We start from the raw sequence: 24,767 nt of genomic DNA, 5'->3' as shown, positions 1-24,767 counted from the left end.
GTCAGAGGAGAATGGCCAGCAACTTAAACTTAAGAAGAGTAAGTGTGAAATGTGAAAATGAGCTACAGCAGCAGAAGACTTGGTTCATATAATATCTAATGAAGAAGCCAGTGAGTGTATTTATGAAAATCGAAACAAAGATATTACTGATCAGGAAGTAAGTAATATGACCTAAAGTATATAGCCTCAACCTACGTTCACTCATTTTTCAAAACACATCAACTGTTTATCTACAAGGGCTCAAAAATGTGGAAGTCAGGTTAAATTTAATACGCACATTATGTACAAAGCGGGAAAATGTTTACCGTTTTGTGACAGGGAGAGAGGTTATAATTTAAGAGGAATGTTAAACTTAAGAAAAAGGTTATGTTGAGGGGAAGATTTTTGTATGTATTGTTATTTTTATTCGATTTACTTTTTTTTTTTTGGCTATAATCAGTAGATGAATATAGTGAGAACGGGAAGTATATACTTCCTCCTGTTCCTTTTTGAGCAATGTTTCTTTGTTTGTTCACTTTTTATGCTAAGTTTTCCATCCGTGTTTTCTTTTATCAAAATAAATTCCATTCAAAAATCTGTACAGTCACAGGTTTATGAAGCTTAAAAGCGGTTATTGCAGCTCGACAAAGGGTCGCTCCAGAAAACGTTAAAATGAAGTGGTGCATATAAGCACAGTTACAGCTTCTCCGTGGCCTTGGCACCACAGTGACCCACAGAACCTGCATCCTCTTATTGTGTAAATATTCAGTTGTGCAGCTGACGCAGAAATAATCAATAACCTTCAGAGCATCCGGTCTCGAGTGCTTAAAAAGGGAGCGACGCTGCTGCCATAAACAAGTCTGCACGAGCAGAACATTCAAGCGACTGCAAGAAAAATCAATGCGATTACAGCAGAGCCGTCGGTCTCTGCCGACGCTGCAGCTCCGACTCTGAATCGATTTTTATATTGTTGAATTATTGGCCCTAATTTAATGACGAGTTAGACGTAACATTTACAGAGCGAACGATTAGAAAACGACATTGACCGATTCCCTGTGGGATTGAAACGCAGGACGTGTGTGCGAGGACAGGTGTTTTTGAGTTTTAATCAATCGTCATGTACTTTACAGCAAACAAATATTTTACCAGTAAACAAACTCTTTAAATGGGACAGGAAATGATTTCCCTCAGTAAATGACACCAGGGCCTACTCGCTCTCCAAAACAATCTGATCCTACACAACCAACACCGATGCTGTTTCAATTAAACATTCACCGATCAATCTGATTAAATGCACTGAAGCGTCCACAGGAAGACACAGAACGACAACAAAGACACACAAAATGAAGACAAAGAAACACAAAAAAAAACAGAGACACAAAACAACTCCAGCCAAAAAGCGCACACACACACACACAGCAAGGCAAAAGACATAAAATGCCTCAAAATGTCAAAACTAACCACAGCGACGCAAAACATGACCTCAAAAACCCTGCAATGTTTGTTTTTCTCAGTTCGGCTCCCTGTGTTTGACAAACAAGGATCGTTTAAATGTCTATTGTTTTGTTATTGTGTATAAAAACGGGTAAGAATGTGATCCAGTGAATCCTCCCATCATGCAGATCACCACGAGTGACGCCTCGCGTGTAAATCTTCACTTCTGGCTGTGGCATTAGCTCAGATTTTATGAGTCATGCAGACGGTGGAGATATAAGAGTTTATGTCACTCATCTGCAGCCTGATGAATCATCTTTCTACAAGAGCAATATCTCACTTTAACATCGGTCTTAACCGACACACACACACACAGAGGAAGAGGAGAAGGACCACTCAATATGGGGAAGGAGGAGGGACGTGAAATATATTATTTACGATAAATCGGAGCGGTTATTTGCAGCAGAAAACACATGAGGATATTCTAAAGCTGGGCAATACATCAATCGTCTTAGATTTTAGATACTGTCATTTATGATGTCTTCATGGTTTTAAAGGCAGGTGCAGAACTGATATTGAACGTTGGCATTAAACTATACAAGAAACTTAAAGGTGCATTGTGTAATAAATCTAAAGCAACTGGCCATAAAATCCTCCTAATATGTCACAGAGACTAATGTTCATATAACAAACTGAACTCACCAACAACAACAGCCAAAATATTTGCATTGAAAAAACCTTTTGCAGACTGCAAATCATGTTTATGTTTTGAAATCATGTTTTGGCATGTGGCGCCACCTACTGCCATCTACCAATCATTGCAGTTAGTAGAGTCTCAGTTGCCGAGCAACCACGGGTTGCCAGTTAGGTCAGAAAAAAACGATTTCTCTGTATTTTGAATTTGAATGTAGTAACCGTTTTTTTGGCCACATTCTTACATATGGCACCTTTAAATTGGCTCTTTAACTTTAAGCCTAATTATGTATGAGAGCAGAATTTTCATCATATTTCACATAAATATCCTTTAATAAGCATCAAAAGGGTAAAGGAATACATTAGTGAAAAGCACAAACCTTAAAGAGAAAACGTTTCAGGAGCTCAGAGAAAGAATCCTCTAAATCAAGACATATCAAGTCATACTGTGATATTATTTATAAGTCATATTGCCCAGCTCTAGGATGATCTCATAGCAGCAGCAGCAGCAGACTCTGCATAAGTCAGTAACACCTGGCTTTGACTCAGTGTGGATGACCTCACCCAGAGACTCTCAGGTTGACATCAGCACTGAATCAAATCAACAGAAAACACTTATAATATGAAGTATAAGGAAAGACTCAATAAAACTAATGCACAGTGAATAAACTGCACGGTCACTTACGTGTGAATTCCCTGTGGTAGACATGAGGCCTCCAGGGTCGACTCCGTGTCCAGTTCAAGCGTCGGGGAAGCTCCATGATGCCGAGCAGGTGCCAGCGTGCGACGGCGACTCACCCATCGAGGACCGGCGCTGCAGCTCCTCTGGCCATTCCTGGGACAGACGCTCCGTCCAGAGCATCAGTGATGCAAGGCAACAAACACAGCAGCCTGGACCTTTGTTCGTTATAACATTTCACTTTGTCGACAGCCTGTCCTGCTCTGAGGGAGAGAAACAGAGAGAGGGAGAGAGCTGCTGATACATTAGTTAGTGTGGCTACATTCCCCTTCCACTGCTTTATCTTTAATGCATGAATCAGTGGAACCCAACTCCAGCAGTTCTGTGCAGGGGGACAGAGTCAGGCCTCGCCACAGGAAGGAGCACCTATCACTGGCAGCGTCTGAAGCACAGTCCACACCCTGGTGAAACGTGATGCCTCTGCACTGAGCCACCAGGGAGGCAACAGACAGGAGAAGCAGCTTTGCTCGTCACCTGAGGAGGTCAGTCATAGATGCCAGGGATAGTTTCAGTGTGGACACCCAAAAAAACAATACTAAATAAATACAGTGTCCAACGTTTACTATAAAACAGAAAAGCAAATTAAAAAAGCAAACATTTCAAACAATGCCATTTCCAACTGTTTCTATACAAAACTGTGTGTGTCCAAAACACTGCAACTCAGCAGATGTCATCAGGAGACTTTGAGCTGCAGCAGCTGTGTTATTTCACACACACACAGGCAGCTGTTCAGGGAGAGTCTGGCTGCTTCTGTTGGAGCACACGTGCAATATCAGACATTATTATTAGATTAAAGATTTCTTTAAGCATTGTCCCAAAAAAACTAACTTTAAATTCAACATTTTATGAATGAGGATTACATCACAATGAGAGACTGACAGAACAGTGAAAGGATCATGACTCAAATCAAAGGCAGGGGACAACCTGGACAGGTCGCCAGTACATCGCAGGGCCACAGGTTCAATATTTAAATTTCCTAATCCCCAAATCTGCATGTTTTTGGACTGTGGGAGGAAACCAGAGAACCCAGAGAAAACCCATGCACACACACATAGGGAGAACATGCAAACTCGCAGCAGAAAGGCCCAGTGAAAATGAAATGAAATGCCAAATGAAAAACAATTTCTAAGTTAAAGCAGCTGTAGGGTCTTGGCATGTGGTTCTGCACACGGGTCAAAACGCAGAAACACACAAAAGCATGTTAATGTTCATCAAGTCAGAGTCACGTGTTTACAATGCACTTCCTGTTAAGTGCGTTTATTGAGATAAAAACACACACACAGTACACTCATGCCTCAGTTTGGGCATACACACACGTCCTGCAGATCTAGAACATAATAATAAATAAAAACAATGGACGGAGCAGACAATTATACACAACTTGGCTAACAAACATCAACCTGACCAGAAAAAGAAGAATTTTGGTACCCAAAGAAATGCATCGTTCAAGTCCTGTGTGCGTTTTCTGCGTATACAATTCATAACATGACGATAAATGGAAATAGATATTCTTCACTGCATATATTTATATAAATATGTATATATGTTTGGCACATAACACAACAGCTGACTGGTTTGCATTTAAATGCATGTTAAAGCAACATTTTACACCACATTTTCTATTGGATGGTGTTATGAAAGTGGTTAAGACAAGACTCTAAATATAGTTAAAACCAGAGTCCTGAACATTTCCAACTTACTCAACCTTCGACTTGAAAACAAAATCAAACCGACAAAACAAAAACGTTTACGACAGACCGGAGATTTGGCGGACCACAATCACAGAAGGCACATACTTACGGTCGATAAGGGCGACAAAACCCACTTGTTGTTCTACACACTATAGCTTTACTTTTCTCACTTTGCAACAGGATCACAACTATCATCCTCTTAAAGACCTATGCACTGTGGATTAACGGTCCAAGAACGGTGACCTAGACATCATCACATGTAAATACCCCACCTGTGATACACTAAAGACAAAAGTGAGTGAAACCATAAATCGACAAAAATCAGCAATTTGTGCACATCAGCAAGATGAATCCTGAGGTATGTATCAATATAGATCCTACTCTGAAGGACAACAAGCCAGACTGCTCATCTGGGACATGTGCTTAATCTAGACAGTCATAACATATGAACTCAAACCTTTTTAAAATCATTCTAGACATCGCCAACACCTTCCATCAATGTGTGTAAATGCATGCATATGAAAACTCCACAAACACCAGCTGGAAATGGACATTCCTATGAGACTTGGTGGAGGGAAACTTTTCTGCTGGTCCATGGAAGTCCATCTTAGCTACCACTAGGAGGCACCAGAAAACAAACATAGCCCTGAAGATACAAACAAAGGATTTGGCTGAAAGCAAGATAAGTTAAATATGTTCTCATTCCACACAACAGAACAATATCCTTTAATCCCACAGGATTACCACTCGTCAAAAAGAACACCGTGAGTCGACAGAAGTACTGAGTCAACAAACTCATTCTGAGGCATACTCCCTAAACTAAAACCAAACAAAACCTATTGTGTTCTTTTGGTCCATCATTATGACAACAGATCAGATTAAAGCTTTAAATCAGCAAGGTAGATGTGCAGCAAATCCTAAATGTACAAAACTGTCATCAATCATAGCACTTTCTGCATTCAGCTTCTGGCTGCTACACCAGTATTTTTTAGATTTAAAGTTGTGGGTGAATAAACCCTAAACTATTTGTTTAAAGAAAGGTTCAGGATGGATTTGAGCAGTCCCAAGATAAATCTGAGTGGTTTAAACTAATCTAAAGGGCTTTTAACCTTTTTCCCCTAGTTGCAGCTTTTTTTGTGTTTGAATGTGATTTTATTATTATTATTATTATTATTATTATTATTATTATTATTATTATTATTATTAGCCAACCGAGGCCCGTGGCTACACGGTTCAATTAAAAAAAAGACTTAATCCAACAGCTGAAATACAAAAGGATTTTGAGTGAAAGGACTGAAAATTCAGGATGAAACAAAAGGCATCAGCTAACACCATCAACACTTATGCATCGACTCCTACACAACCTCCTATGCATGAGTCAATCCCCAGTCAACTCACTCTGACCCGGGTCATCCATTTCTGTGTGTTGCAGTGTCACTCTAAGGCCACTGGTTAGCTTATGTGCGTGTGTGTGTGTGTTTGTTGCAGTGTATGGGCAGTGTGCAACCAACCCTGCGTCTTGTGCCACCATGTGAAAGTGCAGCTCAAACAGTGCTGTGAGCTGGAGGGTCATCGTGTACAAATCAAATTCAATCTTTCTCTCATTCGTGTCGGCATGTTCGTGAGAGGAGCAGAGGTGTGGCAAATGTTCTCTTTTAAATCCATTCAAGTCTTACTCGTCTAAATGCTGATTGCCCACAGCTTCTTTCTTCGTTTCATCATCTCTCTTAGTTCTTTAACCCTTCAGAGTCCCTCCATCATTCGCTTCCATCATTCCATCTTTTCAGGTTCGATGTTGTCCAGGTCGATGTCGGTCGAGGCCGGACAACACATGCACAGCTTTTGGGTGATAACAGAGATCTTATCTGTAATGACAGTAGAAAGAGGGGGAAGAAAATACATGATCTTAATGGAAATGGAAAAACAGACATCTGATAAACCTTTATGGTTTTAGGATGAACTCCACAGAATTGCCAGGGGGCCTCACACAGGCCACTTTCGGTACATGTTAACGTACAGTAGGAGTCGCCAAACCTGTCATTCATGAACAACATGCTGATCTTTGGATTTTTTCCTGTAGATCCCAAAAATGATGAACAAGCTGCAGCACCGTCATACTATTATTACAATTATTTTTGACCAAGGAGAGAGGGAAGCCTTCCTCACTGGTTAAGGCGATGCAAAAGAAGGCGGAAATATACTATTTTTATCCATAATGGAAGGAAGAATTTATTTTTACGTTAATTAAAGACAAGTACATGTATGCTATGCTACCAAACTTAGCCAACCCAGTGTTAAAGTTCCCGTTTGGCTACAGTATGTGGTTGGAAAGCACAGGGGAGATCCACATCCAGGGCTGGAGCTATAGCTGCTACACAGACACTCTGCTCTCTGGAGGAGTCTGGGCATTTACTTCAACCCACAGGCCAAGAACTAAACACATTTGTGTCCCAAGTAACTCTGGTAGCATTTGCTCTGCCCGGTCACCAGCTTCACAGGTTTCACAGGACACATGCTTGCGCACACACAAGGTGCTGCTGCACTCTTACAACAATGAGCTTCATGGTTAACTCTTATCAATTGCACTACATATGACCTACTCATTATTAAATGTATTTCTTTCCTTGAAAATAGGCCACATGCCTTTACTCTCTGTGTTGTTGTGAACTGAATGCAACATGAAACTGTTGGCGTGATGTAGAGTTCTTATAACAAAAAGCCAAAACCTATTCAGTGTGCCACTTTGCCTAAATAAAAGGCCTTGGTTTAAAAAAATAAATAAAAAAAAAATCTCTGGGGTTTAATGGAGTGAATTAAAGAGGAAACATCCAGTGAGCAGCAGTTCTCTGGGAGAACATGTGTTATTGATGCCAGAGGAGAATAATAGAAAAGTAATGAAACAGTGACTCATAACCACTCCAAGTTCTAACCAAGGCACTGTATACAGAATACCATATCTGAAGTCACACCTTAAAGTACATAGGGTACAGCAGCACAGTGAGTGCATGTCAGAGATACAGATTCATTAATAGTGTGAGTGTACATTGAACTTTAAAACACTAAAAATTCCCAATCCCTCTTAAGCGCTTACTTATCTAACAATAAGAGTCACTTGTGCGCAAGGGTATACAGCGTAAGAAAGATTGGTAAGCTATTTAACACAGAAATGTACTGTACTTACAGTAAATAACTGCGCTTTTGTGAACTGCACAATGAGGCTTCTATCCTCATGGGAACTTCAGTTGACGCAATACCATTTTATCTGTATGATGTATACATCAGTCAGAAACTATTTACAAGACCACTATGCTGACAAAACCCCCACAAGGACATGCATCACAATATCACCTGAAGACTCTTACTTAGTATTTTGCTGAGGAAGGCTGGTCTGGAGCTTTGTGGCAAGTGGAGGCAGAAGTAGTAGACGGGTACGCCAGACAGCGCCACAGCAATTCCGACCAGAGAGTTGATGGTGTCGCTGTAGAGAGGCACGACCACCAGGAATACAGTGCATATGCAGTAAGTGATTGGGAAGAACAGAGAGAGCTGCAGGAGTGAGGTAGAAGGCAGACAAACAGACAGAGGGGGAGAAATGTAGCAAGATTAAAACGATTACATAAACAAATACCAATATAAACCACAAGCCCAAGACAGTCAGTCCTCTGACTAATCACAGTCACACAAATCAAATAAAACATTGACAATGACAGTTGTGCAATCAATTGTGTCAGTCACTTTCCATTTCCAGGAACAGTTTTCATTTTGTACTATTGGATCGCTTAAATCTTACTTATCAGATCCAAGGCTCCACCTCGGTTCTTCTATACAATAAACACATACCACTCAGTTATGTCAAATATAAGCAAAAATATAACATCTGGTATCCGACACTGAATGACATGGCACTAAAGAGGAGGGTTATCACCTTTTACATGAACAACCATAAAGAAAGTCTTGTTCTGATTACATTACAATAACTATGATAAGTATCTTTATGGCTGTTCAGCTAAGACGAGACACAAGAAGGCCTCAGCCTCTCAATTTCAAAACATGTAGCCTCCAGCTACAAAGATAAATTACTGCAGTTCAGGAGCTGAAGCTTACAGAACCAGTATTTTAATGAATCACTATATTCTTTTCCTACAGACATTACCCTGTGCAATCACAAGTTGAAGCCAAAAACCCATCCATCCTCTTTCAACCATGACATAAAAACACCACTCTGGAAACATGTCTGGTAAAATGTAAAGGAAGTTCCTCAAGGTGACTGACGATGAATTTGCTCTCTATGCTCTGACATTGACCTACTGCTGTGAGATGTTTTTCTTCCCCTGACTATTGCTCAGTTCCACTCATAGGTAAAGTGACGGTTAAAAAAAATACACACCGACATTCAAACTTCCTCTTTTTTTATTTACCTTGACAGGTCGGGGCAGGTCAGGAGCTTTGAAACGAAGGTAGATCAGACTGGCAATAGAGAGGCCGATAAACAACCAGTAGTTAAAACTGAAATAGTTGATCAACTGGAAAACGTCAGGCACAGACAGGAACAACAGAGACATGGCACCCTGGAAAGAGAAGAGTGTTTGTTAAAGAAAAATAACATGCATTCAGTCAGTAATCTGGAGGACACCAATTCATCAATTGAAGGAAGTATGTCTTCAAAACCCACTAAAATAAGCGATACCTACATTGAAAAGCAAGGCAGGAATCGGAGTGTAACGCTTGATGTGGATCATGCACAGGGCATTAGGTAGGTGGCCTTCTCTGGAACCAACGAAAAACAACCTGCAGCAGAACATAAATTAAGATTAAGAGTATTTTTGTAGACTAAAGGGTCAATTAATGAAGCAACTCTGCACTGCTAAAACGGGGTCACGTTATTGAAGTGTGTTTACTGACCTGGAAGCAGCAATGATAGAGGAGTTGAGGCCTCCGTAACAAGAAATGGCCACAGCCAGAGGGATCAGCCAACGAGCCCAGCCCAGCGCCTCGTCTGCAAAAGTCTGCAGAAACATTTAAACAAAGTGTTTGCATTTCACATCCTGATTATACTTTATGCCAGCAATAAGAAAAAAAAAATGTGTGTTACCATTAACTTGGCAGACAAACTTGCAAATTGCAGCTCATAAACCGATTTAGTGTTACATTTGTATCAATAATAGTCAAGCACTCCGAGATGGAGTTAAAGTTTAAAGCTGCTTAAAGGCTTGGGCCAATCATCGTTTCTCTTTTTCTTGACTCGCTGTTATATAGCGCATAAATACAAGTTGGTATACGTGCTACATTTGACCACATCATCCTCCAGGCCCCTCTTTCTCTCAAGCCCTGCCTTTCCACCCCCTCTGGTCTTTTTCAGTCTCTGGTCTCCTCCTTTAAATTGCAACGTCACATGACCACTCGTAACTCCGCAGCTGTGGCGTATGCACTGGCCCAATTTATCGGTGTTGGAGGGGTGTGTGTGCGTATGCTCCCCTCAGTTCCAATCCTGAAGCTGCACTGCTGTGTCACAACTGTGCAATGTAAAACATCACATGCACTCTACATAGTTTCCAACCAGAGCCCAGGCACAGCAGGTAAGTGTCCCACAGGGAATTCTCCCGATTGGCCACTCAGGGCCTGGCAGCCACAGAGACACAAATGAAGCGGAGAGAGATGAGAGAAACATGTGTTGTCAGCGTACTATTCAATCTAAACTAATTGTAAACATTTAAGTTTTCCCTTAAACCCATCTTTTGGGGGCAAGACACTCAATAGAATGGGCACTGTCCCCTGTGAGGAAACAGCTCTGATAAACACTCTGCTTTTGACCACATGAGGCGATATTTCAAACAATAAAGTATCAAAGCAGGCCTTTTATATTAACCAATTCAATAACCATAACTTATAGCTAATGCTAGTCCACAATTATGAATGATGTATTAGGTGATATTAAATCACACAAAATGAAGATAATGTACAGCAGTCCAGGATGGCGTAGATTATAATAGAAAAAGTTCTTTGAATATCTGATTTTGGAGGAAACTTGAACGAAACCAATCACATTAGATATAGTGTGATTTCAGAAAAAAGTCTCCAGCACAGACAAAATGCCTTGAAAAAGATTTTGCCAAGTGCTATAAGGTTAGCTACAGATGATAGCATTCTATGAGTAAAAAGCCCAACTCAATACTGAAAGGTCATCATTCACTAAAAGCAAATGTACATCAAAAACTTATCTGACATCTAGTAATGAAAACATGAAAATACTTGCTGTATCACTCCGTTGTAAATTCAATAGCACACAGACCCAGTACACTGTTAAATGGAATCACTGGAAGCATTAAACTAAATACTCCCAACAAAAAAGATAATCAAATACCATTGACAACAAGCCTAAATACAACTCTGCACTGAGCACATCAGCTTCCCATGTTCCTGTGTGGCGCGCTAACCTCTTTAGCTAAATGAGGTTCCTGTCATCATCTCGACTCCTACAGTCCCAAATAACCGAGAGCGAGTGCCGAACCAGATATTAGTGCAAGTGGCATTCAGCCAGACTGAAAGAGATGACTGCAGGAGACAGGAAGGAAAAATGAGACCTGCTGCTCCTGAGAGACTGAGCAGATGCTGTCAAGTCCTGTGATGTACTAATTAGCTTTATAACCCATAGACAGGTTTTTACTGCGTACGACGACTGCACTGTGAGTTCATGATCTTCAGACACTCACCACAGCAACGGCTTCACTGTTGAGTACTTTGTCTGCATCCATCACCACATAATAAGCTACGTTGGTCAAGATGTAGATCACAGTGACAATAGGCATCGAGATAGCGATGGATAAGGGAAGATTCCTACAACATCAAAAGAGAAAGTAGATTACATTGACTTAAAAACACTCAGTTTGATACGAAGAGTGAACACACGTTTCTACTGATTGAGAGGCAGATATACAATGATATTCTTCACAATCAAGAAACTTTACTCAAGTTATGAATTTAAATAAATGATAAAGAGGAATGAAAAACAATTCTGCTTGATGTGGAACGTCTTTGGAAAATATCGCTCTCCAAACCTCTTTGGGTTCTTGATTTCCTCTGTGATGAAGTTGAGTGTGTCCCAGCCTGAGTAGGAGTACAGTGCTGAATAAAGGGCCAAAGCCATGTCACCAGGATTCAGCTTGGACCCTTTGAAAGAGTCTTCAAAGTTCTGGTCAAAACCTACAACAACAAAAAACATGGGTTTATTAACACGGGAACAACGGTTCAAGTTTTAGCCACTTACAAAAACTTTATAGACTCAAGTATTATTTCATATACAGTCTCCAACAGTGCTGCAAACTGTATTTTTTTTTTTAAATGAGAGAGAGATTAGAGATCTGTGTGTGTCTCAGCCCCAGCCTGCTGCCCGTTTGTTCAGGAGGCGAGGCGGTTTGCTATCTGTCTGTCACACATAAGTTGCAAACTGACACAAACACAGACCCTCTCCTACTGAGTCCTAGTGGAAAGAGCTAAACGTTCAAAAGTCTGATTATATTCCACCAGAAATTATGCAACCAACAACTGTTGCCTCAAGTGCAATAGCAGTTTTGCTTCCAAAGGAGGAAATACAAGCAATTTCAATAAACAACTGAGCTAAAGTTCACAGCTGACAGTTTAGCTTTCAGGTGTGTTATGCTAGCACAAAGCCACTTCAATTTTACAACCATTACAAGTTAATAGTAGCTTTTAGTTAGTTATAAGATTTGCCATCTGTTGATGAATACTGTCTGAAATGGTTCCCACATTAAAACTGTGACAGGAAACGGATAAATAAGACATTAATAAATGTATTGATCTAGTCTGGGCATAAAGCTCCTTCAAGTAAATACATTTATTGAATTAATTAGAGTTTGGTTTTCGTTTAGTATAAGAGTCAATGATAGTGTGCTGTCCAAAACATAAGCATATTAATGGTTTTATAAACGAATATGTTATTAACATTAAAAAATAATAATATTAAATATAATATTAAAATAACTGCTATAAAATATCACTGTTTCAGTTCTCCTAAATCATCATCATCATCATAATATTGCATAACATCATCCACTGAAACTGATTCATTCCTGAACAGCAGTGCTATAAATCATACAAACAATTGGAAAGTGAAAATGCAGTTGTTCCTACCTTGTGCCAGCTTCACCAAGCCAGCAATAATGATGACGATGAGAGCTAAGACCTTGGCTACAGTGGAGATGACCTGAAGGATGGCTCCCCATTTCACTTTCATACAGTTCACATAAGTCAACAGACCTGACAGAGACAAATTGAGAAAACGGCAATTAAGCCAATGTCAAGCAACCTACTTTCTGGTGTATATAATTTTATGGAGGAAAAAGAAAAGGGAAAGAAAGAGCACAGTTGAGTTCACATGAATGATATCTATCTATCTATAAAGCAAGAAGAAAAATCTTCTTCAGCCCCCACTATAGGAATACATACTTCCGATGGGCACTGCACTAGTACTATATAATTTGTGATTACATAGAGAACTACCTTTTGGATGTGAGATATCATATGACAGAGAACTTTCACTTTTTTTTTTTCTACCTGACAGAGTCCCTCCCCCTCCCCTCCATGTGTCCGTCTAAACTCTCTGTGAACTTGGGTGATTATTTACTCCTGAGGAGTTACACAGCTTTGGGTCAGTTCAGTACATTTTAACAATTAAGTTTTTTTTTTTATTTGAGCATTCAAAGAAGGATGGTTATCCCAAAGATTTTGGGACACGCTGGACGCGCTGCAACCATTAGCAGCAACATTTCAGTGATAGGCTCTGCAGATCTGATGCCCATCGTTAACTAGGACACCATGGTCATTTCTTTACATGCAGACTTCATGTGTTTTCTGGATGGGTGTAAAGGATTACTACTTCCCTGAGTGATTTCCCTCTACATCAACCACCGCAATCCTTCAAATTCTTGCAGTTAGCCGACCTTGATGTAAAACCGGTTAATTGTGACATCCCTACTCAGGGGCACCCAAGCCCTTGACCAGATGGGGCTTTGAACCGATAATTGACTCAACAAGAAAGAAGAAGAAGAAAAAAAAAAACTATCCATAACCTCTAGCGTGCAGTTTGCCCTGTTGATCAAACAACATCATCATGCATGCACGACTTTCACACAAACTATTTGCCTACAGATCTGTAAAGTAAACAAACCAAACAGGTTGTATAGGTTGAAAAGCAAAACATGAATATTCTAAATATTATCATGTGCTGTGAGGGCCACCAAAGCACTTATACCAAATTAGAAGCAATATATACCCAACCCTTCACCCATGATTTGTACATGGTCATGGCTAGTGCATGATGGGGAACAAACCCCAACTCCCAAAACGAACACGAAAACCTGTGTGGGCCCATGTCCTCCAACACTCCAATTAACAGCAGCTTAAATAGAGAATGCAACTGCATTAAGTACAGGTGTAAACTTACATATGATGGCAGCAGCAATGAGACGGACAGCATCATATGGGGCTATACAGCTAGGGTAGAAAGGCTGGACGAGGTAGTTGGAGAAGGTCAGGGCTATCACTGCCTGACAGGCTGGCTCTACTATCAACAGTGATGTCCACAGTCTATAAAAAAAAGGTATTGTTACATATTTATCACCACAAAGCATATGAATGTACCAGCTACAATTTAGTAAAACAACAGTGATCAATGGTGAATATTTTGGGCAAACTACCGTTCCAAGTATTGTACATGCTTGAGAAGCAAGGAATATATGTTAAAAGACAATGAACACATAAGAGTGAAACTGCATACCTAATAAAAGCTAAGAAACCGCCAAAGGCCTCCAGGATATAGGCGTAAGACGCCCCAGATTTATGTATGGTTGTCCCCAGCTCAGCATAACATAATGCCCCAAACACAGAAAATACCCCTCCAATGGCCCACACCACCAGGGACAGGCCAAATGAGCCAGTGTACATCAGGACGCCCTGAAGGGTAAAGAATGTGTATACAGTTAAAACAAAATACATGTACTGTATACAAGACACATGAAAGGCAGCACAAATCATGAGAACTAAAATAATATGTTTGGTGTAGTTTTCATTTTACAACACAATAAGCTCCAGCTCTTGACTATTTAGCCATTTATTTGTTTACATGATTAAATGTTTTGTACATGAATTCCAGGCTGCTCTGCAACAAACTGTCCCCATAGCAATAAATAAAGTTGCATTGAACAATGCCAATCAGACAAACCAATGTTATATTTCTGCTGCTGTAACCAACTTCCCTGCTGTGGGAAGGATTATCTTAAATGCTTAACAGCAGCATACATTTTGCGATCAAAACAATAATTCATCAGTCTTGAAATACATTTAAATCGGTCCAATACAATTTTTCAGAGGCTTCTACCTTAGGTGAGACAAAGATGCCCGAGCCAATCATGTTTCCCACAATGAGACATACACCATGGAGGAGGGAAATCTCCTGCTGCAGCCGGACACTACCGCCCTCAGATGCTGTGTCTCCCTCGGCACCCATTCTGATTTACAGGCTTCAGACTCAACTGGACGGTGACGTGGCGTGACGTGACGAAGGGGACTGGCCGATTCCTGGTCGCACCACAGGCCATAGACAGGGTGATGAAACATGAACCAAGAAAAAAGATGAGATAATGATATGGGCGTGTCACTGAGAAGTAAAACCTGTCTATCCTACAAAAGCCATTGTTGAAATCAAGTAGTTGGTCACTGGCACGATAATCTGCAAGAAAAACTGGAACATATCGTCTTACAAACGTACATACATTACAGTAGATAAAGCATTAACAAGTGACCTTTTTTCAGTGTTATCGGTATAAACCCTCGAAGCCTGGGACATATACACTCAGTGGGGAAACAAACGTGCTCAGGTTTAAGATATCTTATGAATATGTTCTTAGAGAGTCAGCCTTTTCCACTGAGGTTTGTAAACTGCTCATTCATCATACCAGAGTCCATTGAGAACATTTTAGATTACGGCACACAGTGGTTGTTTATCCACAGGTGTGACTCTGTAGTCCATCAGCTTCTGTGAGATTAAGTGCTGATATTCTCTATTGCTTTGTGAGACAGTGGGCAGGTCAATAAACGTCAGTGTCCAGCCAGGAGAGGTTGTTTAACAGCAAGAGAAATCAGCAAACACATTCCAACTATACGATAGAGTTGAGCAGGCACTGGTTATGCAAGACGTGCCATTTGTTATGCAGCTAAAAATCTGTCTCCTCTACTGTCCCAACAGTAGTGTCCCAACATGGCTATTCCACATACAACTCCATCTTTTTTTTAGAAAACAACAACTTTAACTACTCCTTAATACTTGCAGACATTTGGCACTGTATAAATGATTTTAAGAGGCAGAAATACATTGCCTGTATCCTTGATTGGTCATTTATTTATTTATTATCTCTACAGTAACACAGGGGGAATGACCTTTTGAGGGACATGCTGTGTGTCCTATTATGGCACCAATGAAATGATTAGCTAGCATCTGGTCTGTGTGTCATTAGTTTATTTAAGACTTAAGGATTTAAGGATTATAATCTCCACGATGGCACCTTCTTGTTTTGTTTTTTTATTATTATTTTTAGAAGAAAAGGGAACAGAGAGAAAAGATAGAACTCGATTTAAGTTTGAAGAAACGGTTTGTTCTTTTAATGCGGGCTAACTTGCTGACTGCAAACAGGATGGAGATGTGCACAGTTAACTACATTGAGGTCACATTGTCTCAGCTCAGTATGTACACAGTACGTCAACAATGAGCATTTAACTATTATCATAATTAATTTATAATGACTATTTGACTTTACGAACAGCCGTTTGGTGTCATTCCGCTCAGATGCGGTCACTGATGTAGCACCAGTGGAATTGGTAAGAGCATTAGCATGGGACAAGTATGCCCAAGGAAGACTGACAGGAGCGTGTTTCACGTTAACATTAAAACCAAATAACCAAACACTGTTGTCCATTTAACAAGTGTCCGAGGCAAGCGTGCGAAATGTGGCACTTAACAGCCAGAAGCTAGCTTACACGTGTGAACGCAGAAGACAGGATGCTGCTGCTGCTGCTGAGGAACACGCTAACGTCATATGACTCACACACACATGTGGGGCACATTAGCATCTCTCTACCACGTCCTGACCTACGAATGTCCTCCAAGATGTACGACTGAAGAAAGACTATATTTACCGTTCACCGCGGTGCCTCTTCTTGAGTTCTCGTGGAAGAAGAGGCTGAGTGTTAGCCCGCGTTTCTCTCTTCTCTCTGTGTGTGTGAGTGGAACTCAGTGAAGTTTCCCTGTTTGTTCCCCGGCTGCTTCTGTAGCTCCTCCTCATAAACCACCAGAGACAGGGTGGCAGCAGCAGCAGCAGCAGCAGTACCCGCTGCCAGTCCGAGTTGAAAATAACACACAAAAACGTACAATAACATCTACATTAACGGTGAATAAAAGCGACGGCAGCTACAGGTATACAGGTACACTGTCTCTCCATCATATACGTATACCGTTATGATTAGCTAATGAGTGCGCACTGTAGCGGACGGATCTACACACGGAGCGGTGATACGGTCAAGCAGGTATCCGGCTCATTAACATGTGTCAAGATAGTGTTTGTGGTTCAATAACGAACATCCGCAGAGCCAGCCAATCAGAGGCCAGGGTAAAGCGCCAATATTAAATGTCAAACAATTGTGAAATACTAACAACAAGGCTGATTATTTTAGACTCACTTTTTAAAGGTGCATTATGTAATACATCTAAAGCAACTAGCCATAAAATCCTCCTAATGTCACAGAGACTCAGGAATAATGTTCATATAACAAACTGAACTCACCAACAACATCAGTACAGACAAAATATTTGCATTAAAAAAAATATTTTGCAGACTGCAAGTTTATGTTTTGAAATCGTGTTTTGGCATGTGGCGCCACCTACCGCCGTCTACCAATCTCGTCTATCAATGGGTTGCCAGTTACGTCAGAAAACGAAACCTAAAAGACCTCTTTTTTTATTATTATTTGAATGTAGTAACGGTTTTTGGCCACATTCTTACATATGGCACCTTTAAATAAAATGTTGTATGCAGTTGAAATAAAAATAATGAAATACACCTATAATGACTGACTAATAAGTTTGACCAGTGGCGTGCACAGGGCCACTTTATCCCCCATGTGAGAGTCACTCACAGGGGTTGCTGGTGCAAAGATCTTGATCTTCAAGAGCTTCTTGAAGATTGACAGGGATGTCCCTCTGCTGGTAGCACTCGGTAGGTCATTCAACCACCGTCTTTAATATACACTTTAAATAAGGAGTGCCGTTCTAGTGGAGAAAAGTTGAAGTGCCCTATGAGATGCCCTTGCATCTTGGGCGTCTTTCCAATCAAAAAGGGTGCCATTTTGGTAGATTGAGTTCCCTACTGCCCATACATGTACCAAAGGGTGTCGTTAGGAGAAATCATATTCAGTGCTGTACAGAGAATGCCCGTCTCTGTGATTTTGAACTGACCAGCGCGTTCAAACCAACAAACAAAAAAATTGTTTTTTGGACCTGAAATGTTGCTGCAGCTGTTGTTCAGACAAGCGGGAAGTGGAGGAAACATAGAGAAAAAGTGCCGGTGTTGTTCACTTCCGCCTGAGTAACGCAGAGTAATGTCCTCCCACTTTGGTTCCTCTTAATCCATGTATGTCTGAAAGCACATGCCTGCCATAAGGTGGCACAGTAGGTGCCCTTTTCATTTTGGCCCCTGCCCTTCTAAATGTCTGTGCACGCCACTGAGTATAACTGACCAACGCATTTCCTGTTGGTAGGCAATGTATTTTTTTCCAGTCTTCATTCATTTGAAGTATTTTGTGATCGTTCATGAATATTTTGTGTAAAGAAACTGAAGTCAGTTGTTTGTTTTCCCGTCAAACGTTGATGACGATCCTTGTACTGCCAACAGGAGCCTTCAATTTAGGCTGAAAACTATAAAACAGTCAAATGAGCAAGTCATACACAACAAATGGGTCTTGAAAGAAGTTATTTTCTCCAACCCTTTATAACCTGAGATTTGCTGCCACCTGCTGGTTGCTGCTCCACCTTATCATCTGCCAGATCCTTGACCACCAGTATTTTCTGCATTGTGAAAGAAATAAGAACTGGTATAATTCGATGTGGTGTGAGCCTGTACTTGTATTTACATGTAGTTTTTTAAGGAGGCCCTTATTTTACCGTTATTAGATAAACCACACAAAGACTGGGGCAACCAGTTCCTCTGCTTCAGCCTTCATCCTCCACAATGTTGTCATTTTACACGAAGTACAAGGAACAATCAAACCCGTATATGATCAGAAAAGGGTGTTTTGTCAAAGTGCCCTTGCTCTAGTCTAGACTCCTTCTTCCTTTCAGCACCATGGACAGACAGTAGATTTGGAACGCGGCCATCTCCATAGAGAAACAAAGAGGGGAAACACCCACTGTTCTCAAGTGGGGTCTGAACTCTGCTATAATCATATGGACAGTGGTTTGGTTCAGGCCTTTGACTGGAGAGGCGCGTCAAGGCGCGACTGTGGTACCCAGTGCACGTAAACGCTCATTACTGTAGCAGCGTCAACGGCGTCAGACTGTGCTGCGAGACTTCCGGTTTACACCTTTCAAAATAAGGTCCTTTAATGCATGGTGCGTCATTGTAAGTCACATTTAGGGTGTCGAGTGTCAAGTGTGTGGTATTGAAGATAAATAAATAAAAAATATATAGATAAGAAATAAGCTGATAATCAGACAAAAAATAGAAAATATCACTGTTTTGGGAAAAACAAACATTAAAAAAACATGGCACTGGTCTTGCGATGTTACCCGCTGACTTTCTTGCACCCTATAGACAAACAGGACACATTATAGTGCTTCTTTTTATATGAGTATTTACAAAACGTTTATAAAAACATGTTTTCCAGTAGCTTTCCAGTGTCCGATTGTGTTACCACTTCTGCCGACTTCACCACCCAGTCAGCCTGGAAATCGGAGTGGGAGTCCAAGGATCCAGTCCAAACAAACATGTATGCTGTCAGTCAACCACTCAACACATCCTTGGCAACAACCTCCCAGGAAGACAGTGGTCAACCCTCAGTGGATTCAGGAGTGGACAGACATGGCCCCTGCTTGGTCAGTCTTCACAAATGGGGCAGCAGCAGCAGCCCATTGTGTGCTTGTGGAGAGGAGCAAACAATAGAACACGTCACTGAAGCTTGTCTGCTCCACAGACTGAAAAAGGGAGGGTAGGTCGCCCTGCATACAGTGGATCAGGAGGCAACTGTTTTGGCTTGAGGAGTTTGGATTTTGCTAAATAAATAAATAATAAACACTATTTGTATGTCACCTTTCATACAAGAATTGCAGCTCAACACGCTTCACAATACAAGGAATATAACTTAAATTTAAAAAGAAACGATGCAAATAGAACAATAACACACAAAACAGGATGAGATGAAAAGGAAAAGTCAAAAATTAAATACTCTTTTTTAACTTTGAAATAAAACAAACGATGAAAATAAAACAGTAAAATGCAACATGGGGTGGAATAAAATAGGAAAAGGCTACGGAATGACGAGGTTAAAACCCTCTTTTAGCTTTAAAATAAACTAAAATTGCAAACACAGGGTGGAATAATAATTGAAGGTAAAAAGATTTAAGAGAAATATATTAAAGTTTTATTTTCTTTTGTGTCATGTGACCTGGCAATTTTAATCCAATACCATATTGTGCCACCGCTAATATAAATAATATTATAATTTTTTGTGTGGGGTTTTAATCTTTTCTTTCTACATAAGCTTCAACGCAATGTGACCCACAGGCCAGGACACACCCATGTCATTCTCCATTGTTGTTGTTTTTAATTATGACTATTACTTTTGCTTTTATTGTGAAGGTTCCGATTAGGACACTTCCGATCACGTCCTGGTTATTTAGCGCTGGCTTCACACAGCCCTATACCAGACCACCAGGCGCACCAGCATCTCTCGTCTCTGCTGACTCAGTGCCTTACCAGCAGCTCCTCCACCCTGAGATACAGCATCCAGCAAAACGACGCACACTCCTCCGGCCAACCCGCCCCGACACCACCGAACAAAAATGGCAAAGACAGCAATCGGTGAGTTTTGCACTTCATGTATATATATATAAATGTATATATCCCTGAGATATAGCGGCGTCGCAGGTCTGAGGATGCTGCTGCTGCGATGCTGTGGCGACACCCATGGCACAAAAGGCTGCTGAGGGATGATGATGATGATGATGATGATGAGAGGGAGCGGTCAAACTCCCCTGCAAGTTTTTATTATTTCATTTTCTGCAGCAAAATCCAGATTTACCTGCTTATTAAAACACTCTTTATATACATATATATGTATATGTCCTCAGCGGGGCAGGGGATAATGAGCAGTGTGCATCATTTATATCCAATCTGTCACATCAGTGACGCATCTTGATTTATTAAAGCAAGGGGAATGAAGGAGAAATGGATCCATGTGGACACAATTAAGGCGATGTTTTTTTTTGCATTTTCCCCCCTTACACAGCAGCAGCAGAAGCAGCAGCAGTATTTTAGTCGCTGCCTGCCGCACCTGCCTCTCTCTGCCTGACTCACAGCCCGTGCAGCATAATGCAGCGACCCCACCCAACATCATCCCCGGTGCCTCTGCTCAAGCCCGCCGCTCTCATATAGCTGTGAAATGCTTCACTGTGAGAAATGTCCTTATCCCCCCCCAAAAAAAGAAGCTTTTCTGCAGATTCATTTTTGAGGTTGAGCAAGGGGGGGGGAGCAGAGCATCCTTATTCAGATCCTTTTGCCAGTCGATGGAAGGATTTATCCTGTGACTGCATGGTGATGAAATGTCGTTTTAGGATTATAAGTCTCTAATCCTGTTAGGAGGATTACCGACTGTCAAATGTGGCCTATGTGTGTTTATTTAATGCCTCATTATTAGGCCACAGTAGGTGGGTTTATTTAGTAGAGTGATGCAGAAAAAAAAATGTATTATAGCAGGTGGGAGGGACCCTCATTTCTACTGAAAACATGTTGGGCTATATTTTGTATAGCCTTATTGATATTATTTGAGGCCTATAATGTCTCGTGTGATCTTCAGGGGCTTGTGGAAAAAGACCAACCATAGATAACTAACACTTCTGAAATAAGTGTGTGCACAGGCTTGAAAGGGAGAGAACAGAGTGTTTGTTTTCTACTCGACTTGGCACTTGATTGATGGAGGTGCATGCAGACAGACAGCGGTAAAAGTCCTGCATGGCGAATGCGCTGAGGGACACCGGCAACTAAACCCCTAGCTGTTACACTCATTCCCCCCCTCTTCTTCTTCCTCCTCCTCCTCCTCGTCCTCCTCCTCCTCTCTGCTCTGTGATCTGAGCTGTGGACGGGCAGAATGGGATGGGCAGATGGGAGCAGACGCTCGGAAAGAGAGCAGTCATCATCGTGCCAGTTAGCACTCATCAGGCCACCGAGTTCATTTTGGACTCTTTACTGGAAATTCTTCATAATAAGATGCAAAATACCTTGACTTTTCCAATTATACTTTTAGAATACAGCAGAATAATCCTGTGTATACATGTATGTGTATCTATGTGAAGATTTGTGGAGCTCTTATAAAGCATATCCTACTGAATGGACTAGTAAGTCCTCAGACAAGCAAACTAGTGCTCGGACGCATTCCCATATGCATTAAGGCCTCTATACCACTTTACCTGATCCACATTTGCAGTCTTGTCTTATCTAGGTGTGGTCATTCAGCCGGTTGCTCCGAAATCAATTCCTTTGTACACATGGGCCAACAGTGCCTCATATTCTAATACCATCAATCTTTAAGCAACGAGTCATTTCCAAAATTATGAGTAACATTTCCCATATTTATCATCTGAATCACTATTGTCATCGTGGGCCTCAAAGACTCATATTTCATGCTGATTTATCAGCGCGTCTCATTGATCAGTGCAGCTCTCATTACTGGTTTGGATGACTATTCTTTAAAATAAGCCGAGAGGAAGAAGTGACAGTCATTCCAGCAGAGATGGTGCGCAATTAACTCATTATCTGTTCAATTATGTCTGTCTGTTTCCTAATTTGACAACGTTTTATCTGTGATGTTTTAATATTTTATTCATTCAGCAGTTTGGGCGCACTGACCTTCATCTGATTGATTAATCAATAGACATGTTTGGCTTTTAAAACATCACACAGAGATTTAGAAACCTTTGATTAGTGTTTTAAGTTAATAGAAAGTCATCTGTAGTCATTTATCTCCACACGGGGACAAAAACACATCATTCGAATGATTGAACCTGCCCCCGCTCACCTGGGCGCAGTAACATTTGACTTTAACAGCCAATTCTGCTCCAGTGATAACGCCATAATTGTGTAATTATGTAGTTGCCATGTGGGCCTGCAGTAAAGGGCCTGCAAGAGCCTGACACAGCCTTTGCCAAGCTGCTGTGAAGCTATAGACCCCAGAAGGACAGTAAACACCGTGATAAACAAGGTCATAGTTTTATGTTTGTGTATAACCTTCCATATGTCTTCCACTTTTGTACTTTTTTGATTGTGGCTGAGAGAAGAGAGTGCTGTTGGGGCTCCCAATGGATGCAGAGTGCGTGGGAGACTAAATAGGCAGAAGATGGGAGAGTGAAAAGGCGAAATGAAGACGTGATGCAGAATGTGCTGCAGGGGAAGAGGGATGCTCGTGGAAGAGGAGGAGGAGGAGGTTCAGTAGATACAAATGATCTGTGCTGTCACTGATGGATTGGAAGAGGAAGTGCAGTTTGCAGGCTGTGTGTCTATGACTGGGACAAGAGCAGCAGGTCCCTGAAAAGCCAGGTTTCAGATCTGACTGGTTGGAACCAGCCAGCTGGAGTGGAGGCATTAGAGTGTGGTGTCGCCTATGAACGATGATCTGCCTTATCTTATATTCTGATATAAAATCTGTGCCTGAATCTGTGTTCGCTGCTGGGGGAATGCACAGATCGTCATCCAGGAATCGTTTATCACTTTTATGAGTTTGATCCACAGGGAGTGAGCTTATTACCACAGCGTTTACAGAGGGAAAAGATATTTGCTCTCCGGAGTAATAAAGTTACAATTTCATTTTTTTTTTTTACCCCCACTGCAGAGAAATCAGTATTTTTCTAATACGGATATAAAAGCAATATCTCAGAGGACGTGCATCAGAGAGCAGAGCTCCAATTTAAATTCACAGTGAGCGTTTTTCTTCCAAGATAACAAAAAGAAAAGAGGAAGGATATAGATAAACTCATCGTGGAACAAATTGGGGTAAACAAAACTGTGCTTCCATACTGTATATGCTATATATTTTTAATATAGAAAAGCTTAGAGATTGAAACAAGATGGAGAATTAGCAATGGCATGCAATATTAACTACACTCTAATGCATGCATCACAACTTATAGATTGTTTGCAACATCCACTTTAGTTGGCGTAGAAGACCAAACAAACAAAACAGAACCATTTCATTGCAGCCTTTTCAAGTTTAAAATTTTGAATTTGATAGTAACATTCAAAAAAAAAAAGGCACAATTAATCAATTCATTGATCAAATAACTGGGCCAGTTTCCAATAAGGATGCAATCAATTATGAAAATAAGGTTTTGCTGAGCAGAGAAAAGGCTGCGACCAGAGCCTGGCAACCACTAAACAAGAGTCTCCTCTCATGTGCTCCATAAGCACTTAACCCAAATTACCTGCTCCACTGATTTGTCTTGAGCTGTCAAGTGGTGGAGCTTGTGTGTGTGGGAGAAAATGGCTGCCGGGTGTCTTGACGTGCACACAGCAAGCTAATGAGTGTGTGTGTGTGTGTGACAACCCTCCAAAAGCTCAGTTTCTCCCCCCCTCTTGTCAGCAGAAATGGTGTGGTCTACTAATTACAAACGAAAGTGCTATCCACCTGAGGTGGCGGCTTCCATTAGGGTGGAAGCAGCTTCCCTGGGGCTGTTTGATGGCGGCGGCAAAGTCCCACTGGGAGCTGCTTGCATTACTACTTCTACTTCTCTCCCCCGCGTCGTCGTCGTCGTCTGTCATCAGAAAGTTGTTAGCTGCAACTTACGCCGAGCATTTCCTCACCTTTCCCTTGTTGACATTTCACGTGAGCATCTTTCACCAGACTCTGCCTTTATCTCCACCCGAGGCTAAAAGATGTGGGTAAAATATCTCCAAGTAACC

The 24,767-nt window shown here is 41.1% G+C and overlaps 1 protein-coding gene across 1 annotated transcript; it reads right to left on the bottom strand.

Moving 5' to 3' along the window:
- Nucleotides 1-6,306: 6,306 nt before the first annotated feature.
- LOC310935852 (Y+L amino acid transporter 2) lies at nucleotides 6,307-15,058 on the bottom strand (the record flags this gene model as incomplete). Its single annotated transcript, XM_083899827.1, has 11 exons — nucleotides 6,307-6,401; nucleotides 7,899-8,082; nucleotides 8,955-9,104; nucleotides 9,228-9,324; nucleotides 9,439-9,542; nucleotides 11,247-11,370; nucleotides 11,592-11,736; nucleotides 12,685-12,810; nucleotides 13,997-14,139; nucleotides 14,330-14,505; nucleotides 14,930-15,058. The coding sequence occupies 11 exons, from the start codon at nucleotides 15,056-15,058 to the stop codon at nucleotides 6,307-6,309; spliced, it is 1,473 nt and encodes a 490-aa protein (XP_083755953.1).
- Between the last annotated feature and the right edge of the window lie 9,709 nt (nucleotides 15,059-24,767).

Source organism: Microchirus variegatus (genome assembly GCF_963457635.1).
Source record: "Microchirus variegatus genome assembly, chromosome: 13".
In the NCBI taxonomy this organism is placed as follows: Eukaryota; Metazoa; Chordata; class Actinopteri; order Pleuronectiformes; family Soleidae; genus Microchirus; species Microchirus variegatus.
Note: the sequence above shows the minus strand (reverse complement) of the source record. Positions and strands in the feature narration are given on the sequence as shown.